Here is a 20,863-nt window from a genome sequence, read left to right as displayed (position 1 = left end):
AGCTTAACCACTCTGCCATGCCCAGGCCTCGGTGGGTGTATGCTAGGCCTGTTAGCCATGTGAGAAGATAAGGCCTTTTTATCCTGAAATCCTGGAGTTTTCACAGCTGCATTTGTATGTAGTGGATATCACGTGGGAAGTTTGAGCCTCTATCAGAACAGTTTTAGCTGTCTCACACCACTGGTGTTGTAGGGGTTTCCCCATTATGCCCCAGAGACTCTTCTTGGCCCACAGCATATGGGACTTCCAACCCCTGGATATGCACCATACCACTCTTTCACAACTTTGAACGTATTCAAAAACACAATTTCAGATGTGCAGTCGGTTTTAATTGCTGTGGACTAGTGTAGAATGACTACTTCTTCCCACCTGTCCACCTGTGTGTTTTGGGTCTTTTTAAGTGATGCCTTTATATGCTTTTGGTTTTGTATTTTAATTTTCACCTATTGTTTGCAGGCTAGGAAATTCATTTTAAGGTGACTTGTCCAAGGACAGCTGGGATCGACAGTGTGGTTGTCTGATGATAAAGTGTTTGTCCTGATTATTTTTGGAGCCAAGATGAGTTATTAAAATTAATCTGTTGTATGGATGTTGCATGTCCCTACCTGAAGGACAAGGCTGCAGAGCCAGTCAGCACTTAAAATTCATGTGCATGCTGAGGGCCTGATCCAGTGCCCCTTGAAGTCAGTGGAGAGATTTCTATTGACTTCAGTGGGTGTTGGATTTGTTCCTGTCTGACTTGAGGTTGAAAATGAAAACTGGACTCCCAGTTCAGAACCACTGCAAATGCAACTAGGGCTTTGTCCTCGCTAGAAAAAAAAAGTGCATTGTTAACCCATATTAAACTAACCTGTGTTAAAATCTTGGTGAAGACAACAAGGTTGTTGTAGTTTTAACTCATGTTAGCTAGTCAAGGTAAATTCTCCAGTAGAATTTCCTAATCTTCAAGAAATAGATTAAAAATATAACATGCTAAGCAGCCAAATAAAAGCATCATTTGAATAAAAAGGGGGGGGGGAGGAAGAAGACTTAAGCATGGGCCAACAATGATTAAATGCTTGGGTTTACCTTGACCTGCTAATACGTTTTAAAACCTGCAACTGCCTTGTCTTTGCTAGGATTTTAACACAGATTAGTTAACAAATTTAAAAAGGCACCCTTTTTCTCATCAAGAAAAGGCATACGGCTTTGTCTTCGTTGCATTAAAAAGTGTGTGCTTAAATCAGTGTTGTTATCTCAGTGTAAAATCCTAGTGGAGACCAGACTGAAGTTTTCACCTCAGTGAAACCTGAGATCAACCCCTGCCAGCTCCATCGAGGTAAAAACTACCTATGCCTTAGCTCCACTAGGGTAATACAGTGAGATGGCCAACCTTGATGGAAAACCTCACCTTTTCTGCAGTGCCTGAGGGTCCGCAATGGATGACTTGCCCACGTGGTCGAGTCCAGTGGTTCTCAAAGCCGGTCTGCTGCTTGTTCCGGGAAAGCCTCTAGTGGGCCAGGCCGGTCCTGTTTGTTTACCTGCTGTGTTCGGCTGATCGCAGCTCCCCCTGGCCACGGTTCGCTGCTCCAGGCCAATGGGGGCTGCGGTAAGCGATGCAGGCCGAGGGATATGCTGGCCGCCCTTCCTGCAGCCCCCATTGGCCTGGAGTGGTGAACTGTGGCCAGTGGGAGCTGCGATCGGCTGAGCCTGCAGACGGGGCAGGTAAACAAACCGACCCAGCCCGCCAGGGGCTGTCCCGGAACAAGCGACGGACCAGCTTTGAGAACCACTGAGCCTGAGCCCCCATCCAAGCCTCGCTGCCCAAGGGGAGGGGCCAAAGTCAAAACCTGGGCAGTGAGGTTCGGGCTTTGGCCCTGGGCCCCCGCAAGTCTAATGCCAGCCCTGGCAACCGCATTAAAATGGGTTCGCGACACACTTTGGGGTGTAACTAAATATGGAATAACTAAAATCTAAAAACTAAAATAAAAATTCTCACCTATCCGGATCTCACCTATCCGGATTGAGATTTTAGTTATTCCATTCTGCTAGGTAATTAGATTTTGCACAGCCTGGTCAGTGGTTATAATTATGTAGCAGACTGAGTGTTTTGGGGGAGGAGCATTTTTATAAATAATTATTGTAAAGATCCCACGTATTCAATGTATTTGCTCTCTCTAACTTTTACGGATGCTCATTTGCCCTGTATTTTAGCAAGAAAGGGTTTTTGCTCTCTAAGTTGGATGATGACAAAGTGTTCCACTGTCTTGTCATTTGGGGCAAGTCACTGCGCCTCTCTGCGCCTTAGTTTTCCCACTTGCAAACCTGGAATGCTGCTTGTCTTACAGGAGGATGGAGAGGCTTAATTACTTTTTGTAATTTGAGAAACTCAGGTAGAAAGTGCTATAGAAGTGCAGCGAAGTATTTTAACATATAGTATAAGGGAGAATTAGAAACTAACAATGTGTCTTGATTGGGAGAGGAGTGTTCGTCTAGCAGCTCAAGCATCAGATGCTGTTTTTCTGTTGCATAGAAGAGGTGTCCGGAGGAGTGTAAGCATGAAGCGATTCATGGCACTGCTTAATAAAAATAAAAACAAGGACCCTCCACAGGCCAAGCTGCTGGATCTAGCAGGACAACTCTGCCACGATCTTCAGAGCATGTCTCCCAGCCTGGAGAAGCTGGTTGAGGCAATGATGGGGTGCAAGCTTCAGGAATATTTCCTCACCAACATCAATGTAGTCCGAGCTTGTGTGCTCGTCTATATCCACAGAGGTCAGCATGACACAGCCTGCAGACTCCTGGAGGTAGGATTGTGTTCTTGGTCACTTCAGTGAAACTACAGGGAGGGTAGGAAGTGGTGTTAGACAAGCTATGATAACATACATGTCAGGGGTCAGAACATCAGTGTTACAGCAACAACAAGTAGGAGACTAGCCTGTTGGGGTCCCTGAGGAGTTTGAGGGAGGGGTATACAGTGCTGAGCTCTGTAGGGAAATCATGGACAAAACATCTGTTAGTAAAAGAAAGCAATTTTTTGGAATGTAAAAGACTCCAGGGACCTCACAAGTGCAGTTCCCATTGGAATTGGGATCCTTCTTGTGCTTAAAGCTTCCCAACCACGTCCTTAAGTGTCTTGCTGAATCAGGTCCTGAGTGCTCAGCCTCTTGTAGGATTGAGCCCATAGGTGGGATGGTGTGAGGAAGTTTGGGCTGCCAGTGATCATACTGTGTGTGTTCTGTGGAGAGAAGAGACTTTAGTTTCCAGAGTTGTTGGCTTAGGACCATTCAGCGGGTCTAAATTCACTGTTTTTTAAAAAGGCAATAGGTGCATAATGAGCTCTTTTCTGGCACGAGCTGTCCTGTGCAGGTTTGAGAAGCAACAGTGGGCCATGCAAGAGACTCATACTTTTGGGGAATGCTACCAACTCAGCTGAATCCCTTTCAGTACATTTCAGGATGCTGAGGTTTTTTTCTCCTTCTGTAAAAGTCATTGGTTGACTGTCTGGAGAGGGTGTGCTCAGCCCTGCCATTGTCTTAGTGTTGCAGGATGAAAGAAAAGAAGGAGCTGCTGCAACTTTGGAATGAGATCCACTACCACAAAGTCATGGAGAAACACCACACAGATTCCCTGACACCAGTGCAGAAATTCCGGTGCAGGAAGAGGTACCTTGGCAGTGGGATGATCTGGTGCTCTTCCTTTACTGTGATTTGGGGGTGTGGTGGATTGGAAACTAAAAGGCTGTATTTGCATCCTAAGATGGACATTTCTTGGGGAACTGGTTTCATTGTTAACTTGAAACTTTGGCCTACTTCTATTGCAATCAATGGCAAAACTTCCATTGAGTTTAAAGGCACAGTTTTGGGACCTCGGTGATTATGCTTCCTTTTTTGCACAGGAATCCTCCACCAATTTCCCTGTGTCCTGAAGGCATAAAGAATCGAAACTATCCAGAAAAAGTGCGCCAAAAGCTGCACAGATTTGCTGCAAATGTGACAATGAATCCAAACAAGGATCAGCGGGTATGGATGCTATATGCCACAGTGTTACTCAGGCTGTTGCTGAATGTCGCCTTGCCCAGGAACGGCAGCAACTACTGTGATCAAGGCAACCTAAATGTTTCCAATCTAATCCCTTGTTTCAGTCAGTTGGGACTGAAGTTTCTCATGTTTGATCGTTGCCCAAAGGGCGTTTTAATATTTTTTTTAAGCTTAAGCAAAATAAATTCAGTTGTTCTGTGGAGCAAAGAAGTGGGAGAAAAAGTCTTCCCTGTTGTTATAATGTTTTAACAGCTGTAAGTGTGGAAATGGCTGGGTGAAATTTGGCAGGGAAATAGCTCTCACTAAGAAGCACTGTAGGTGTTCTGGTGCTAGCTGGTTGTGATTTGACTGAGTTATAACCCATTTAAAAGTACACTGAGTTTTCTTGCTAGACTTGTAAAGTTTGCAGCCAAGATAGTCAGCCCTGTGCATATGTGCATCTAGCTTAGCTGGACAGAGACAAATGTAGTGAAAGTGGCCTCTGAATGAGCCAGGACTTGGCAGGAATCCTTGTCTGATTCACTGGGTTTTATAAGGTAAAAACTGCAGCGCTCCTAAAATTTTCACTCAAGGTGCTCCCTCCTTCAAGCCCTCAAGGTGTGTGGGGAACAGGTTATTCTGGGCATGATTAGCTTAGTTCTGCATTGTGAAATTTGTTTTTTTTTTAAATATTTTTCATTAAAACTGCAGCAACTTACAAAAATCTGTGTTGAGAATGCTACGGTTGCTCAGTTAAGCCCTTAAAAGTCAGGAAATGACAGTGGAAAGTAGCACACTAGACCATAATGTTGTCCTGTTGTGTGTGGGCATTATGATACGTGATCATGTAATTTATCCAGCAGTTTAATATAATAATTTTTCTGCAGCCTTAGATATGTGCATGTGTACTACTTTGAGTCTCTTAAAGTTATTTTATGCAGTGCACAGAACAAGCTATCCTTACGCAGTATTCCACTGATAAAATATAATAACAGTGAAATTTGCTAGCACGTATAAGGCCCCCAAGTTTGTGACTAAATTAGCCTTGTAGTTAACTTCCTAGTTCTCTGAATTACACCCCAGGAAGGTTGCACTTCTGATTGAAAAGATAATATATAATACATGTATGTTGACTAAATTATTAAACTACTTACTTGAGAGAGAAAAAAATCTATTATATGAATAGCCAAAATCAATAAAGACATAGTTTCATTATCACAATAATAATATAGTAAATTTAAAAGTATGAAAATATATTACAAGATGCTACACATGTATCTAACATAGAAAAAAATTGTTATGCTGTAGTTAAGAAATCTATGCTCATTTAATGAAAGATTATAGTAATGAATATATACAAGGGAGAAGAGTAAAGGTTATATGTGCAACCTTAACTGTGGCATTTCTGGACTTTAGATTGTTTAAATAAAATATTCTCTTAAATGTAGAGATTTTAAAGAGATACACAAGAGATTTTAAAGACCTGTTGTAGATTATTTTTTAAGGCCAGAATCGACCATTATGAGAGTTCAGTCTGCATAAGGCAGGTCATAGAATTTCACCCAGTGATTTCTACACTGAGCCCAATAATTTGTGTTCCAATGGTAAATTACTTTCACTTTTAAAAATTTGCTTATTTCCATTAGTCGGTTATTTATATCAGTTACATTACAAATAATGCAAAAACCCATTGGAATTCTTGGGATTCCCTTTCTCAAATAGTATGTAAAGGGAGAATTAACTTTTTCTGTTCTCTTCCTCCTTATGAGCTGATCGATCAGTGGGAGCCATGCATATTTTTCCAAGAACCTGCATGAGGGTCTGGAAGCTCATATTGTCTGATTGCTTTTGGAAACTGGAGGGACGAGCATGGTTATTTGGATGTGGTTTATTCTTTTTCCCCTGGTTACCTCGATTTGCAGGAGGGTTTGGCTCAGGATATGAACCTGCAGCCAAATCAGGTCTATAACTGGTTTGCCAATTACCGTCGTCGTCAAAAAACGCGGCTCAGTCGGCTGGAAAAGCTTATCAGCTCAATTGATGAGGAGTCCTCAACTCACCAAGCAAAACATCAGCCTAACAGTGGATCCTGCATTCCACAAGCTGCAGGTTGGTCTCCTCCCAGTGGGCTTGGGATGTGGGTCCAGGCAAAAGGAAGCCTGTTTTAGGAGCATCTCATGATAAGCAGAGGGGCACTATTAGCTATCCCTGCTTCCTTGGGATCAGTAACTCAGCATTACTGAATCAAGCAGACATGGCAGGATTATGCTCTGGTATACAGGCCTCCTTTTTGCGCTGTTAGAATAATAGACTCATAGAATATTAGGTTTGGAAGAGACCTCAGGAGGTCATCTACTCCAATCCCCTGCTCAAAGCAGGACCAACACCAACTAAATCATCCCAGCCAGGGCTTTTGTCAAGCTGGACCTTAAAAACCTCTAAGGATGGAGATCCACCACCTCCCTAGGTAACCCTTTCCAGTGCTTCACCACCCTCCTAGTGAAATAGTGTTTCCTAATATCCAACCTAGACCTCCCCCATGCAACTTGAGACCATTGCTCCTTGTTCTGTCATCTGCCACCACTGAGAACAGCCTAGCTCCATCCTCTTTGGAACCCCCCTTAGCCATCAGTGTGTGGAAATAGGGAGTTTGTATCAGTCACCTCCTCCCTGCAATGAGGGCAGCACTCTGTTCCTGTTGGGCATCATTTTTGACACAGTGGGTGTCAAAAGGGTTATAGCAGAGTTGCTCCCTACTGCTGCATCCAACTGTTACCATGGTAAACATCACTCTGGAGGGGGTATAGCAGGTGTCACGGCAGTTGATGGTGCTCATGCATTAGTGCAGTTGGCATCTGGTTCCTTCCAACCCCACACCTCCATGGATGTAGCATGTCACTTTCCTCATGTCTTGTCCTTCGCCAACCTGGCAAGTGAAAATCTGAAGGTTTGCACCTACATCTCTCATGCTACCGAAATACTTTGTCAAGGTTGGACTGGATGCAAAGTGCCTGCCTCGGTCATGAATACTAAGAGTTGCTAGCAACAAAATAATAGTTTGTAAGTAGAGGAATCCCGCTCCGCAAGCTAATAAGTGGGGTAGCCTAGTGCAGACATGTGACCCTGGACCCGCAATTCACGCCAGTAAAACTCAGTACCAAACCTGAGCATTTCCATTGCACCCTTCCAGGGTCATAACCAGAATTCAGTCATTAATAACGATGAGGAGAGCCCAGTTGTATTTGCCCACTAGCACCAACCTTTGTTAGTTTACTTTTGGTGTCACAGCTGTACTGACCCTAGGGCTCCCAGGAGTCTCGTGTCACCTGCCCTGTTCTATGTCTTGCAGAGGCATTTCATGCAGGCGTTGGCTCAGAGCAGAAAGAGATTATTACCCTTGGCCCCTGTGGTCCGGGGTGGGAGCAGTCAGCTGCGGGTCTGGACTGTTCTGCTGATGGGACCTTTTCAGAGTTGCTGGAACCCAGGTGATGTGTGAGGGAGACTCATCATTTTAGCAGAAGTGCAGTGATTGTGTGACTTTAACCTCCCACACAGGACTAACATTCCCATCAAGCTGGCAGTGCCCAGTGAGACCAGTTTGGAGCCTTGACTCCTTTCATAGATCGGAGTGATCAGTGCCCCCAAATCAGCTTCAGCCATTCTGAGCAGCTGGCACAGACGCCCCATCCCCCTGGACTGGTGCTCCGGGGTTCAGTGGGCAGTGACTCCTTTCTAGGAGAGAGGGGGTTTGGGGTGGAGCTGCTTTAGGTACTGAGCAGCTCTCTTTCCCATTAAGATATGATGATGCTCTTAGTAGAGCAGTAAAGTCAAGCCTCTCATTCTCTGTATCACTACAGCTTTCTGCAGAGCAGTGAGTTACAGGAAATGAAGTCTACTAAAACTTCAGTGACGCCTCTCAACAGTGAAGAGCCAGCAGCTTTCTGCACTAAGACTGAGCATGGAATAAGCCTTAGCTCTGCCACCATGGAGACCAGACAGACGTCAAGTTACACTGCCACTAGTCCCTGTCTGGAGAACTTTGTCCTGTGCTCCTGTGGCTCACATCCCTTCCAAACAGAACATCTGGACGCAAGGCAGCCAACTCCCGGTGCAGAAGGAGTCTCCGGTGCAAGCAGCCAGTGCCCCCTGTGGAGCCCTGGTACAGCAGGTTAGTGGAACTGCCCTCTGTTCAGAGCCCTTGTTGGTTTGAAAACTGCTTGATTTTTTTTTTCGTCTTAGCCCTTCCTGCTTCCATCAGCAGCTCCTCTGTCTAGTGACAAGCAGGGGAGCTGGGCTTAACCTGAGCTCTTGGGTCCTGCTCCCAACAGGTCAGGGAGCAAGTCTGAAAATCTAGACCACTGGACTTGACCTGGGTTTATTTTTACCCCTGTACCCCTTTGCTCGGGCTGCTGGCTCCAGCCACTTCTATAAAGCCACGCTTACTCCTTAGCCGGTCCTCTGGCCAACTCCTTTCAGCTGTTTGCTGTTCACCTTACTCGGCTGCTGGCTTTTAAGTATTTAAACCCTCTTGGTTCTCAACAGCCGAGTGCTGCTTGCCCTGGGACTGGCTAGGCAATCGCTCTCAGCAGGCACTCACCTCCGGGCTGTGTGTCACTCCAGGGTACCCAAGCCCTCCTGCTAGCAGAGAGTATCAGTCCTTCAGAAACACCCCCTTTTTCACTTTCTTTTGTCCTTACTAACTCCTCCTTGTCTTTCATACCTCTCCTTCCCTTTCCCCTGCCTTCTCACTTGCTCCATCCTGTCTCACCCCATGTAGTTCACTGATCCTGCAGCTTCCCCCTGTCTTTTCCCCCTTCTCCGGAATGGTCTCATTTGGACACATTAATTCATGTCTCCAGAGCCGAGAAGGGAAGTTGGATGGAAGAAGGTGGGGAGAGGAGCAGCCAGTTGTGCAGCAGCTAGGTGCCAGCTAATTACTGTGGCTGGCCATAATTGCGGGTGTGGGACTGTGGTGCGTCGGTCACGCAGCCTCTGATGAGGAAGGCTGGGTTTGTGGGCTGAGCCTTGTTATCTGCAGCTCTCTTAACACTGGCATTTACTCCAGCAGGTGTCAGAGCTTCTATGAGCAGGGTCCCTCGAGGTGGCTGTATTGAGGCCAGTTCAGAAAGCATCAGTCACCAGGCAGAATTAGAGATTGAAAGTTTCGTGCTTAGAGAAGGCCAGCTAGGGTCCCTGGAAGCCATTCTTCCCCACAGGTAACGGGAGCGGAGGACACAACTGAGAATGGAGGTCTGTGATCAGTCCTTTCCCTGGTCTCCAGCCTCCCTGCCTTTGAGTAGGGCTTAGGGAGCAGTGTGATGATACTTCCCACTCTGGGGGCCTGATTCTCCCACTCCCCTGGACTTGTATTGATGTCTTCATCTGTGCTCAGTGGTGTGAAATGCTACATAATTGCCTCACTGTGCGCAGCGTAAATGGCTCCACGTGGTGCAGGGCAAAGGAGAATCAGGCCCCCAGGCTTGTACAAGAAGGGACAAATCCATCCCTCCCACCCCTGTCTGAACTGCTTGCCCAGCTTGTTCCTAACAGTGGATGCCACACATCCTGACTGTGATGGGCCCATCCTCAGTCCTGACAGCTGGGTATGTGGAACCTGTGAATCAACCTGAAATAGCTTTTGGAGATGCACAGCATCAGGACAAGTTGGTTTCATGCAGCAGTCTATCAGAGGTGGCAGCCCCTGAACTCCAGCTGCGCTGTCTGTCTCCTTCTGTGCCAGGGTTTCTGTCTGTACCAGATATTTCATTGTTGCAGGTTTCGCAGCTCATGGGATGCAAAAATGTCTTGGTACCATCGTGATGTTACATAGCAGTAGATGCCACAGAGCAAATATCATGAAATTGCTTTTGTTTGCTGACCTGCAGGACAAAATAGAAGGAGCAACCTCCTATCCCAGCCCTTCTCCTCCATTTTTTCTACCATTTGTGTAATAATGACATTATCAAACACTATGTAATTAATTCTCACAGAAGTCCTAGTAGGTAAGTAAGCATTATTATCCCCATTTTATAGATGAGGATACTGAGGCATGGAGAGGTTATGTGACTTGCCAAGGGCACAAAGGGAGTCAGTGTGAGGGGTGGGAATAGAACTCAAAACTTCTCATTCCCAGTCCCCTGCTGAAACATCTTGATACTTTTCCTGTCTTCCCCAGTTGGTCTGGTGCCTGCAGCTCATGCCAGAACTAGCATTTCAAATATCCCATACTGGGTGGTTTGGGATTGCCCAGGCCTGGGGATTGTAATAGACGCAATGAGGCAGGGCTGCAGGCTGAGTTCTGGGATTCACACAGTCTTAAATAGCAACTAACATTCAAGAAGGATCATAGAGGAGCTGCTGGTGATGTTCTGGCTGGATTTAAAACCGTATGTTCTGTTTCTGGAATGAATCATATTTATTTTTAAAATACATTCTGCAATTAGGGGAAATATATGGTAAATGTCTCCTTGTTTCAGTATGTGACTTGGGTACATAACCAATGTCAAGAAGCTGCATGCCATCCCTCCTTATCATACTCCTGGCAGTGGTAACCCTTGCTGATTGCAAGGACACCTAGTCATGAGGACAGAGTTAGTTTCTTCTTCTCCTATCCCTGCTGCGACTGCTGTACATTGACTTACCTGCCTCAGTTTCTCCCAGGAGGGTCCTGAAATTGGCACAAGATGTAGAATTTTCAAAAGTGACTTAGGCATTTAGGGACCTGAGTCTCATTAAAAGCCAGTGGGACTTAGGGGCTCATTAGTCACTTAGGTGCTTTTGAAAATGTTACCCATAGAGACTGGAAGCCACAGAGGATTGTCCTTAATTGGTATGGGCTAGACCTCTAATCAGTGGACATCTGGCCCAATGGTGAGAGGGGAATATCTTTGTGCTTGTGGGCCACTGTAACCTCAGCTAATCTTTGCCTCAGAGGAAAAGCTCCAGTTCCTTCCACCCAATTAGAACAACAGTAATAAATACTAATATCGCACTTGGCTTCTTCCATCTGAGGATCTCAGCTATTAATGAAAGGAGCCTCTCAAACACCCTGTAAGGCAGGTCAATGGCATTGTCCTCACTTTACAGATGAGAAAAATGAGGCCTAGAGAGGGACATGAATTACCCAAGGCCAAATGCTGTAGGTGCCTGGAATGGACTTCCAACCACATGCTCTCACTACCAGATCATCCTCTATCCCTTATTGGTTGGTGACGGTTACAGGGGCAGATCGACAGGTCAACCGAGGGAACCTCAGTCTGCTTCTGTCTCATTGTAAAGGAGCTCACCCTGACTGGACTCAGCCTGAAAGCTTATTAGAACAACTCCAGTCGATTTCCTGCATCTGTTCATAGTCTGTCTTAAGCCCCTGGACTGTATCCAGATCCGGCTTTGTGATTTGCAGGGCCCAGGGGTGCAAGGAAGGAGTGTGGGGGAGGAATTGGACTATCTGGTCATGCTGCTGGGTGGGACGAGTTGTGTCCAGCAAGTAAACTGTGACTCAGTGTGGGGCCCCAAGCAATGGCGAACCTTGCTGTATCCTCCTTCCTCCCCTGGTTGAAGTGGGTGAAATTTGGCACAGCTCATGATTCATGCAGAGCAAAACTCCCTAGTGATGGGCATTTGAAACAAAAGCCCATTCACCCTCATGAAGCAAGAAAAGCTGGATTTTACAGACAGCATATTGGTTTAGGATGTACAAATGCTTCGATGCTCATTGCAAATTGTAGATGCTGCCTGCATTGTTGGGACCCTAACTCAGGCTGCTGGGAATGCTTCTAGGAATGGGTCCTCTGCTCTGCATCTGCTGTAAGCCAAGTGACAGTGAGGAGTGTTGCTGGGAGCAGGATGGACAGTGCTGCTAACACAGCAGGCAGGATCTGGATGTACATCTGAGACTTTGAGATGGTTATTGAGAGAAAGGGAGAGATGCATTCATCCCCCTCTGCCAGGCCCCTCCCTTCCTTGGCCTAGCACCTGTGTCTCTGTGCATAGCCAGCATTTCTGTTCTGACCTTTGGGAAAGCCCAGATGTGAAGTCTGGATGAGAGGCAAGCTGAGATCTAAAGCCACGTCTACACTATGGGATAATATTGAATTAGCTAAAATTGGTTTTATAAAACTGATATTATAAATTGGATTTCATGCAGCCACACTAGGCACAGTAATTCGGCGTTGTGCGTCCATGGTCCGAGGCTAACGTCGATTTCTGAAGCGTTGCATTGTGGGTAGCTCTTCCGTAGCTATCCCATAGTTCCCGCAGTCTCCCCCGCCCCTGAAAATAATAAAAAATGAAAATAACCCATTGGAATAAAGATATCAATTTATGTGGTCACGCGAGGCCCACCTAGTTTCTGGCGTAAATTGTCGCCAGTTTCATTCCTCTGCCTCTGGGAATAACATCATGCTGGAAAAACAATCCTTTCAACGCCGTTTATAATTTTTTCCTGGTATTTGCACCTGGCCGATGCCACTACGGCATACCTTAGGAGCCCGTTCAGCTTTTTGTTTTCTTTCCGTCACCTGTATGTGTACTGGAGTGCCGCGGAGGAGTTATGAGGCGATACTTCCCAGCGCTATCAAGCAGTACCATTCCAACTTGCTTTTGCAATCTATAAGCAGAGAGGTTTACCGCTGTCATCGGGTCTGTTACCGTGATATATATACTGCCGGGAAAATCTGGCATATTTAATGAGACTGACGTTGATGTCTCCCCTCTGGGGGTAGCGTCAGCTGCATCATTGAGTGCGTCCCAGCTGAAAATGGCCGGGGCGCGAACGCAAAGCAAAATTAGGGTTGACTCACTGGGACGAGTCAATCTCGCTCCCTTAATGGTATTCTAAAAATATAGTCCGCCTGCCAATAGGGGAATGTATTTAGAGACTCAGTGTATTAAGAGCATCAGGCTGCTGCCGTGATTCAGTAATTTACAGGGGGCCTCAGCTCTATGTGCCTGCAACAAACCACCCTTGCTCCTCTCTCCCCACTTTCCTGGGCTATATAATAACCGTGGCAGTGTCCCCGCCCATTTGCTGTCATGAAGTTAAAGAATGCAGAAACAAGAAACAACAGAGCACTGTTAGTGAGATTAAAAGTGAGGGGGAAGGCAGCACTCCCGGGGCTTATGAACAGTCCAGGCCGTGAAAAATACCATGAATATTTTCTTTACACATGAAGGGAGCGGGGTTTTGCATGAGCTCAGCCCAGTTCTATGATGAAGACGTTACAGCTGTGTCTGTACTACATCTATTGGGAGTAACTGGGAATTCATTCTCCATTTTTTATAACCCCATCAGTTAGCGTCACTCCCCCGGCCAGCTCACCTGAGGCCACCAGGAGCGACTCACGGCTGATTGGCGAGGACACGGATAGTCAGGTCATTATTCACCGTACACCGGGGAGGGGGAGAGGAGCGGATAACTGCTCTGCACTGTCGCTGCATCGGTCTATCCAGCAGGCCATTCAGTAAACCCACATAGGGTGACATTGAAAGAAGCCAGAATGATTTCTTTTTCCCACTTTTTTCTACTGGTGGGTGTGGGGGGAAACGAGGAGCTATCCTCTGAACCAACGCTCAGACAAAACTCTGTGTCTTTCGAACCTACAGACTTCGGTGTAGCTCAAGCCAAGAAATGCAAATATTTCAAGAGAAGACTGCGGTGGACCGGTGGATTAGATTGCTGTGCAGTCCCAGTTACCCCTCCATCCATGAGCGTCCATTTGAGTCTCTTGGCTTCTCCGTACGCTGTCACGCAAACGCTTTCACCTGGGATTTTTTTTTCAATACGCACTTTGGGGCATTACCGTGTCTGGTAATGGAGTGACTCCTGCATGCAACAGAAATTTGTCTCCCATTTATGTTACAGCCGATCAATTATGTATCTCCCTACGGTCCATATGCTGGAGCTTTCTTTTTTTGGATTTTGAACTTGCATCGCACCCCTCCTTAGCGTTCGCGATCATGAGCTCACGCTGGGCAACAGGTAATGTGTAAATTCAAAAGGTTTCGGGGCTTTCCTGTTACTGGCTTGCTGCAATCGTTCAGTTGCTGTCCAGAGTTGTCAGTGGTGCTAACTGTGGGATAATCCTCCGGAGCCAATAACGTGGATTTCCGTCAATCACTAAGTCGTAATACGCATTTATGTTAATATCGAATTTAGCGCTACTCCTCTCGTCGGGAAGGAGTACAGAAATCGATTTAAAGAGCCCTTTATATCGATATAAAGGGCGTTGTTGTGTGGACGGGTACAGCGTTAAATCGATTTAACGCTCTTTAAATCGATTTAAACGCGTAGTGTAGACCAGGCCTGAGACTCTCTGAAAGACTGTAGAGGCAGCACTGAGGATGTTTTGGTTAGTTCCAAAAGCTGTGTATTTTGACTCTAAAATCATTGTTTTTATCATATACTTGAGGATAGTCACAATCCTTGGTAGATGTCTCCTTGCTGTAGTGTGTGTTCTGGGTACATAAGCAAAATCTGGAATCTGTGTGCCAGCCCTCTTTAGCACTCCTGGCAGTGACAATGCTCTCACTGCAGGATCTGTTTAATCATTCTAATAAGGGTGGAGAGGGGGCGTGGGTTTATGTAGTGCTCACCGGTATGTGCACAGAACCTTCTCCTGCAAATGTTCCTCCAGACCTGTTGCTGGGAGGCTAAAGTAAATGGTGGATGGTGCATGATTGCAAAAGTAACACGAGGAGGTCCCAGGTTCTTATTTGAGCTAACTTATTCTGATGTTTTTTCCAGTTCCCCTCAGGCTGTGCTTGGCAAATCCCAGTGCCCACCAGTTTCCACATCCCATCTGGAGGAAATCCAGGCCTTGGGATATAGCCAGGTAAGAGAATGCACTCAACCTATAAAGGAAGAGACATCTGGAGCGTAATCCTTTCCAGATGGAGATGTGACGTAGAAAGTAGGGGGGTTCTTTAAGGATCATCATGGTGGGATAGGTAACAACAGCATATCCCATTGCTGACATTATTAGGATGTGCTGAAAAAATGCACGCAAGTGTTCTATTTCCAGGCTTTCCCACCAGAGGTAGGTCCCCTCCCCTGACCAACATTTTCAAATGTGGCTTCCTAAAATTAGTCACCAAAATTGGTATAAGCACATAACTTAGTGCTTTGATTTTGATAGATGCTGAGCACTCATAATTTCCATTCATTTTCAGAAGAGCTCAGCACATTCAGTGCATGTTGGGTGCTGGGCTCCGGATAGAAGCTGAGCTCTTCAGAAAATCCAGCCTTCCTTGCAAGGGAGCCACCTAGCTATTCCAGCCACAGCCTTTTACAAGGTGGCATTTTCTTCAGGAGATTGAGCATTGAATGTCTAAGGTTTAATTTCCACTGGCTTTCTCCCTCAGTACAGGTGGGATTTATCTCTTTGTTTTTAGCTCCTCCCTCAGCCATGACATCATATCCTGTCCTATAAAAAAAAGTGAAGATATTGCTACATTTTGAAGTGTTTCTTTTTGAGGCAGGTGTGACTAGTGTTCTCCTTTCTCCTTTACTATTATCTTGATTCCTGTGTCCCTTAAAGGTCTTGGATCCTATGTAAGGCAGGCTAGCCTGGCTCTGACATTCATGCACATTAACTTGGATATTTAGGGCCACTGCCTGTAATCTCAGGATATTTAAAGTGTGATAAGATTTCTTCCTAGGAAGAATATAGACTTCTTCAGTGCTGTCCATTGCTTACTGGTTTTTGCATGCTCAGAGGCAAATCCTTGAAATGGGAATAGCTGATGAGCAATTTGGGTTTCTGACTAAGAAGCCTGCTATGGGGAATCTCCTGTTACTTAGTCCCATTATTTAGTCACAGAGTCCAGTAGGCGTTCAGGAAGGATTAGCTCCTAGTGGCATATTAAAGATGTTGATTCATGTCCTAGCAATTCTTCTCCTTTTAATGCTCAGAGGCGCCCCTCTGCCCCTAGGTCTCGAAACCCAATCTAGGCAAGTTGTCAGAAGCCAATTCCCTGGGCTGTGTCCACCAAGTACTAGAGAGGGATTTTCTTTCACGTAAATTGCTTATCCAACCCTCATTAAATTAAACGTGTGTCACTGTAGCTGCTGATCCAGCAGCCCGTAATCTTATAGCATATCATTTAACTCACTGTTTATGCACACTGTCGGAGGTCTGCGCAGAACTGTGTATCGCTAACCACCCTAGATTGTGCATGATTAAATGGTATGCACCTTCTAACAGCAGCTGTATGGTTTGAATTAGGGATATGAAATATTAAATGGTTAAACGGTTAACCAGAAGTATTAGTCTCACTGTTAATATATTGCAGTTAACATTGGGTTGGGGGTGGGGGTGTCACATAATAGGTTGGGGCTGCAGAAGCGAAACTTTCCCAGCTTCTGAGTTCTAATGTTACTATGACAACTCAGTTGTCACCAGCCAGGAAGGGAAGGGAGGGGACGCATGAGGCTTCACCCAAGCTGTTGGCATGACCCGATGTGTGAGCGTATGACTCTGCCTCGTGGGGCCACAGCCTGTCCCTGGCCCCCTAACCACACAGTTCAGACAGTTGCAGCCCATGCTCCCTCAGGACTTTCTATGTGCTCGTCATGGGTGTGTATGGACACCCAGACCCACTGTCCCCATGGCCTCCTGCAGTTGCTGTACAGGCTGGGGCTCTGGGGATCTTTGCCTCCATTTGCACACCCCCTCCTGCTGGCCTGTTTGCTATGTGTCTGCAGCGGCTTTCAAGGGACCCAGTAAGGTCAAAAATAATATATTTAAAGCACAAATCTTCACTTGGGTGCCAGTACTAGGCTAGTTCGGCCTCTGAAAAATGACAAAGATAATATATATGTGGAGTAGATTGTGAACTTGTTAACGATCAAGCCATTAACCGATATAACTGATATTTGAATAGTTTGAATAGATTCTTTAAAAAAACAATATTTACATCCCTAGTTTGAAACTATTCTCCCAGTGTCATTAGCATTTTAGATATGACATTCATTACAAAATGTTTCTTACTGTCCCTGAAAAGGGATTTTTTCCACTGTAACAGCCATCTTATAGAAGCAGAAAGCAATGCTGCAATAGGAAATAGTAAACAAAACAAATGAGTTAGTTTCCTTACTAGGTGACCTGCTTTTTAAGACTGCAACGTCCCTGAGGATGGCAGCAAGAAATTCATTGTGCAGAGAGTTGTGGTTGACACATTTCTGAACTGATGATGATAAACATACAACCTAAGAAATTTCCATCTGACATCCATCTTGAACTACCTGTCACATTTATATCTTGGCCTCAGATTTATTAGCGTAGAGAGCACTTTGCATCAGTTTCTATTTTTCTTATACTGATAATGTGCTGGAACAAATGTTTTGAAAATATATTTTAAAATGTCTGTTAACCCTATTGTGGGAGGCAGCTGCAGCTCTGAAGGCAGTAACAGAAATGCCCTTTGAGCCTCTAAGAGCGGCAGGATGAAGATCTTTATCTTGGAAAATGACCTTTTTACAGCCATAACATGAATCAGATGAGTAGGAAAGCTTTGGACATTGATGATGAATGGGTCTTTTCTAAGATTTCCAGGGCTCACAGTCTCTCTGTTGCTAGAGCTTTCGCATTTCTCCCATCTGCAAGGGAGACATTGTGGGTAAACAGTTTTTCCCTTTCACTCTCTCACTCTGTGTAATGACTTGCCTTGTCGGTACTCAGGAAATGGAACAAGAATTCCTCTTGCATTCAGCCCCCTTTGTACATATACCCCATTGTCACTCCAGTACTCTCACACACATCTGTGCTCTCCTATCTCTGCTCAAGAAGGAAAACAGGAGCTCCTCTGCAGACGGTAATTGCATCCTTAAAGGTAGTGTACAATGAAACTTGTGGTCCTTTTATTGTCTTTCAGGTGCTGGAGAATCCACTAAGCGATCCCATGACCAGCGACACATTCTGGGCAGCGTGGCTACTCTTTGAATTCTCAGTCGGTGGTCGAATGTAACTCGCACAGTGAGGCTCTGTATGATGGTCTGCGGTTCTGCAGTGATTGCCCCTTTCTCGCCAAAAGAGGCAGTCAGATAACACACTGAGGTTAACTGGGAAAGGAGACATTTTCTAATTGTTACCAAGTTCATTTTGGCTACAGTTTTATCAAGAGTTTTAAAAGTAACAAACAAAAGCAGTGCTCCCTGTGGTTCTTGCAGATCACAGACTTTAACTGGGACAATTTGAAACTGTGTAGCCATTGCAAGTGTTTAGTCACTGGTTCTTTGGAAGTTAAATTGTTCAGGTCACCCCATGTTCATAACTGTGTATCTGGACGAGATGGTTCTGGGTCCCTCTATTGTTGTTATTGATGAAGTTGTGTAAAAAGCCCCTCAGTTCAAAGGGAGTAAAACCTCAGAAATGTCATCTACAATGTGGATGCCCTGTGGGTTTGTTAGGGCTGGAGAATTTGGGACCTAGCTGAGCCTTGATACAAAGCTGTCTCCTCCCACTTCTGCAGTTCACCTGTGCTGTGAATTCTGGGGCACTCCAAATCCCATAGTGCCACAGATCGCACATTTTGGAGCTTTATAGAACTCATAGCACCCAACGAAACTGTATTATAGAGGATGAGATGGGGAAAGCCAGAGTGTCAGGGCCCAGTAGCAGGTGGACCTTGAATTCCCCATGAAGGTCAGAGGAATGGAGAGGGTAGGGACATCTGAACCCTTTCAATCCCAGCTCCTTAGAATTCCCAACTCCAGCTGGACAGGAGCTCTGCAACTGGTCCTAATGGTTGCCTTTCCCACAGTCTGCAGAAGAGTGAAAATGAAGGCCTGATTCTCTACTGCCTTGCACTTACACCTGTACAAAGTGAATGCAGAATATTGCCATTTTCATTCGGTAGCATATTAAATTGGCTTTGCGTTTATTTTGCAGGTACACATTGACAGCTTGAGGTGCAGAGCAGTGGAGAAGCAGGCCCTGTATGTCCCTGAGTACCTTGCAAAGCAGCTTTTGGGTTGTGCAGCCCCAGATTCCCTCAGACTGCAGGAGTATGTGGCCTCTAATAGAAATTGATAACTGTATTCAGCTGAAGTCTAATACCTGAATTTTGGGCAAATATCTGAGGCTCCTCACAGCTCTGATTGGAGGACTACACTGCTAACAGTTCCTCTGTTCAGATACTTTTTCCCAAACCAGCCTCCAAGCCATCTGCTTCTGCTCCCTCTCCATTGTATTTTTTTTGTTATATCACAGATTAGGAACCCTGCACTTTTCCTTTTATCTCATCCCGGAGCTAGAAAATGGAAATTGTGAGAGAAATAGGAGAGAGGAGTTCATTTGGACCCAGGCTTAAAAACACTGAGGGGCAAGTCATTGTTTAGCTTTTTAAGTATTTACCACAATTGTGTACTTTTTAAAAAAGATTGTGGATCACAAAAGAGGATCCTCCTTGCCCAGAGTCCAGGCTTAGGGTTCATTGGTGGAATGCTGATGTCCACATTGACTCTCTTGTAATGAAGGAATTTTGCAAATAAAGTTTATGAGTGGACATCTCTCTCTATGGTTCATTTTCCACAGAGTAGAATATTATGTGGTTATAAAAAGACTTTTAAAAAGCATAATTCCACCAGGCCTCAGGTATACTTGTGCTACTGCAGGGTGTGCAGGCTGCTCCCTCAGGAGTCCATCTCTATGGTTCTTACCAAAGTCTCAGTACCTGCGCTGGCATTTGATTGCTTTTTCTAACTTGGTTTCCAAACCTTTTGCATCTGAGACACTTGTGTTTGGAGGGGGCTATATAAGATTGTTGTTGTTTTTTAATGAGGGGGATTTAGATGAATTGGAGTGTATATGTGGTCAGGAGGGAAGCAGTCATTTGATGTAGTGGAGGCAGAGGGCCTCTTTCAAGACATTTTGAAAAGTGTTCTTCCTATTGTAACAGACTGGCTTTGTGCTGTCATTTTCAACACTGGCTAGTTAACCCATCCCTCTTGTTTAGAATAGTCTTGCAGCATGGAAGGGCTGCCACAGGCCTCTCGTCGTTCTTAAAAAATACATAAATAATAAAATGCAGAGAAGAAAATGCTGGTCCCTTTAGAGAGCTGATGTTTCAAAGCAAATCTCAGTCCTGCTTCCTTCTGCCTCCTGATTGGGTATGGATGCTGGTCTTCCTTTAGCAACAGAGACAGATATATCCATCTCCTTTGCAATTGGCTGTAGCATGCTGTTGACCCATAGCAACAGCAGAAGATGGCTCAGTCTGATAGATACATTAGGCTGCAGTAGCTTACAAGAACAATAAAGCAATGGGCACTTCCCTTGTGTATCTAATGTGCAAGTGGCAAATGAATAAATAAGCATATTCTGGAGGAAATGCCAGAATCTTCACAAGACATGGAAAAATAAGCACGCACATCTAGAAACTGCTTATAACAGGCATTTCAAGTGTGAACAAAGGGCTGCACTGTCATCTCAGTGACTCTGGTGTAAAATGCAGAGTTGAAATGGCCTTCTGTTACTCAATTCATGAGGGATCCTGGTAAATGTAGACATAGAACACCAGAGAAGGTATTTTATCATTTACCCCAACAGAATAATCTTCCGCTGTCATTATCTATGATACAGTCATTCTGTGGTATGTGATGTATATGCATGGAACTGTGGAGGGTTCCATGTCACTGTTACTGAAGAGAAATGCCTTGAATTACAAGGAAAATTATGCCTGTGCTGTAGTGAGGCATATTTCTGGCACCTTCTTCTGAAACATCTGGTACTGGCTACTGTCAAAGACAGAACAGTGGATTATTAGACCATTGTCTGACCCAGTGTAGCAATTCCTACATTCTTATTGATTACAATTAAAGACACCATTTTCTAAGAGAAGTAACATTCCAAGGCATGCAGTTGTTT

General features: G+C 45.2%; 1 protein-coding gene across 1 annotated transcript; it reads left to right on the top strand.

The window, feature by feature from the left end:
* The first annotated feature begins 1,991 nt into the window (after positions 1-1,991).
* On the top strand, positions 1,992-20,678 carry LOC116827559 (anomalous homeobox protein). The gene is made up of 8 exons (XM_032785211.2): positions 1,992-2,786; positions 3,520-3,644; positions 3,878-4,001; positions 5,921-6,107; positions 7,348-7,483; positions 7,856-8,166; positions 14,743-14,830; positions 17,871-20,678. The coding sequence occupies exons 1-8, from the start codon at positions 2,442-2,444 to the stop codon at positions 17,887-17,889; spliced, it is 1,335 nt and encodes a 444-aa protein (XP_032641102.1). The 5' UTR covers positions 1,992-2,441; the 3' UTR covers positions 17,890-20,678.
* The last annotated feature ends 185 nt before the right edge of the window (positions 20,679-20,863 follow it).

Source organism: Chelonoidis abingdonii, chromosome 22 (genome assembly GCF_003597395.2).
Source record: "Chelonoidis abingdonii isolate Lonesome George chromosome 22, CheloAbing_2.0, whole genome shotgun sequence".
Taxonomy (NCBI): Eukaryota; Metazoa; Chordata; order Testudines; family Testudinidae; genus Chelonoidis; species Chelonoidis abingdonii.
The sequence above is the reverse complement of the archived record's forward strand: the minus strand, read 5'-3'. Positions and strand labels throughout refer to the sequence as shown.

What these genes read in the sequence shown, in the direction of transcription:
- LOC116827559 (XM_032785211.2), top strand. Translation starts at nt 2,442, where the DNA reads ATGTGTCTTGATTGGGAGAGGAGTGTTCGTCTAGCAGCTCAAGCATCA. An exon ending in AAATTCCGGTGCAGGAAGAG is followed by an intron (nt 3,645 to 3,877) that starts GTACCTTGGCAG and finishes TTTTTTGCACAG; the next exon opens with GAATCCTCCACCAATTTCCC. An exon ending in ATCCAAACAAGGATCAGCGG is followed by an intron (nt 4,002 to 5,920) that starts GTATGGATGCTA and finishes CTCGATTTGCAG; the next exon opens with GAGGGTTTGGCTCAGGATAT.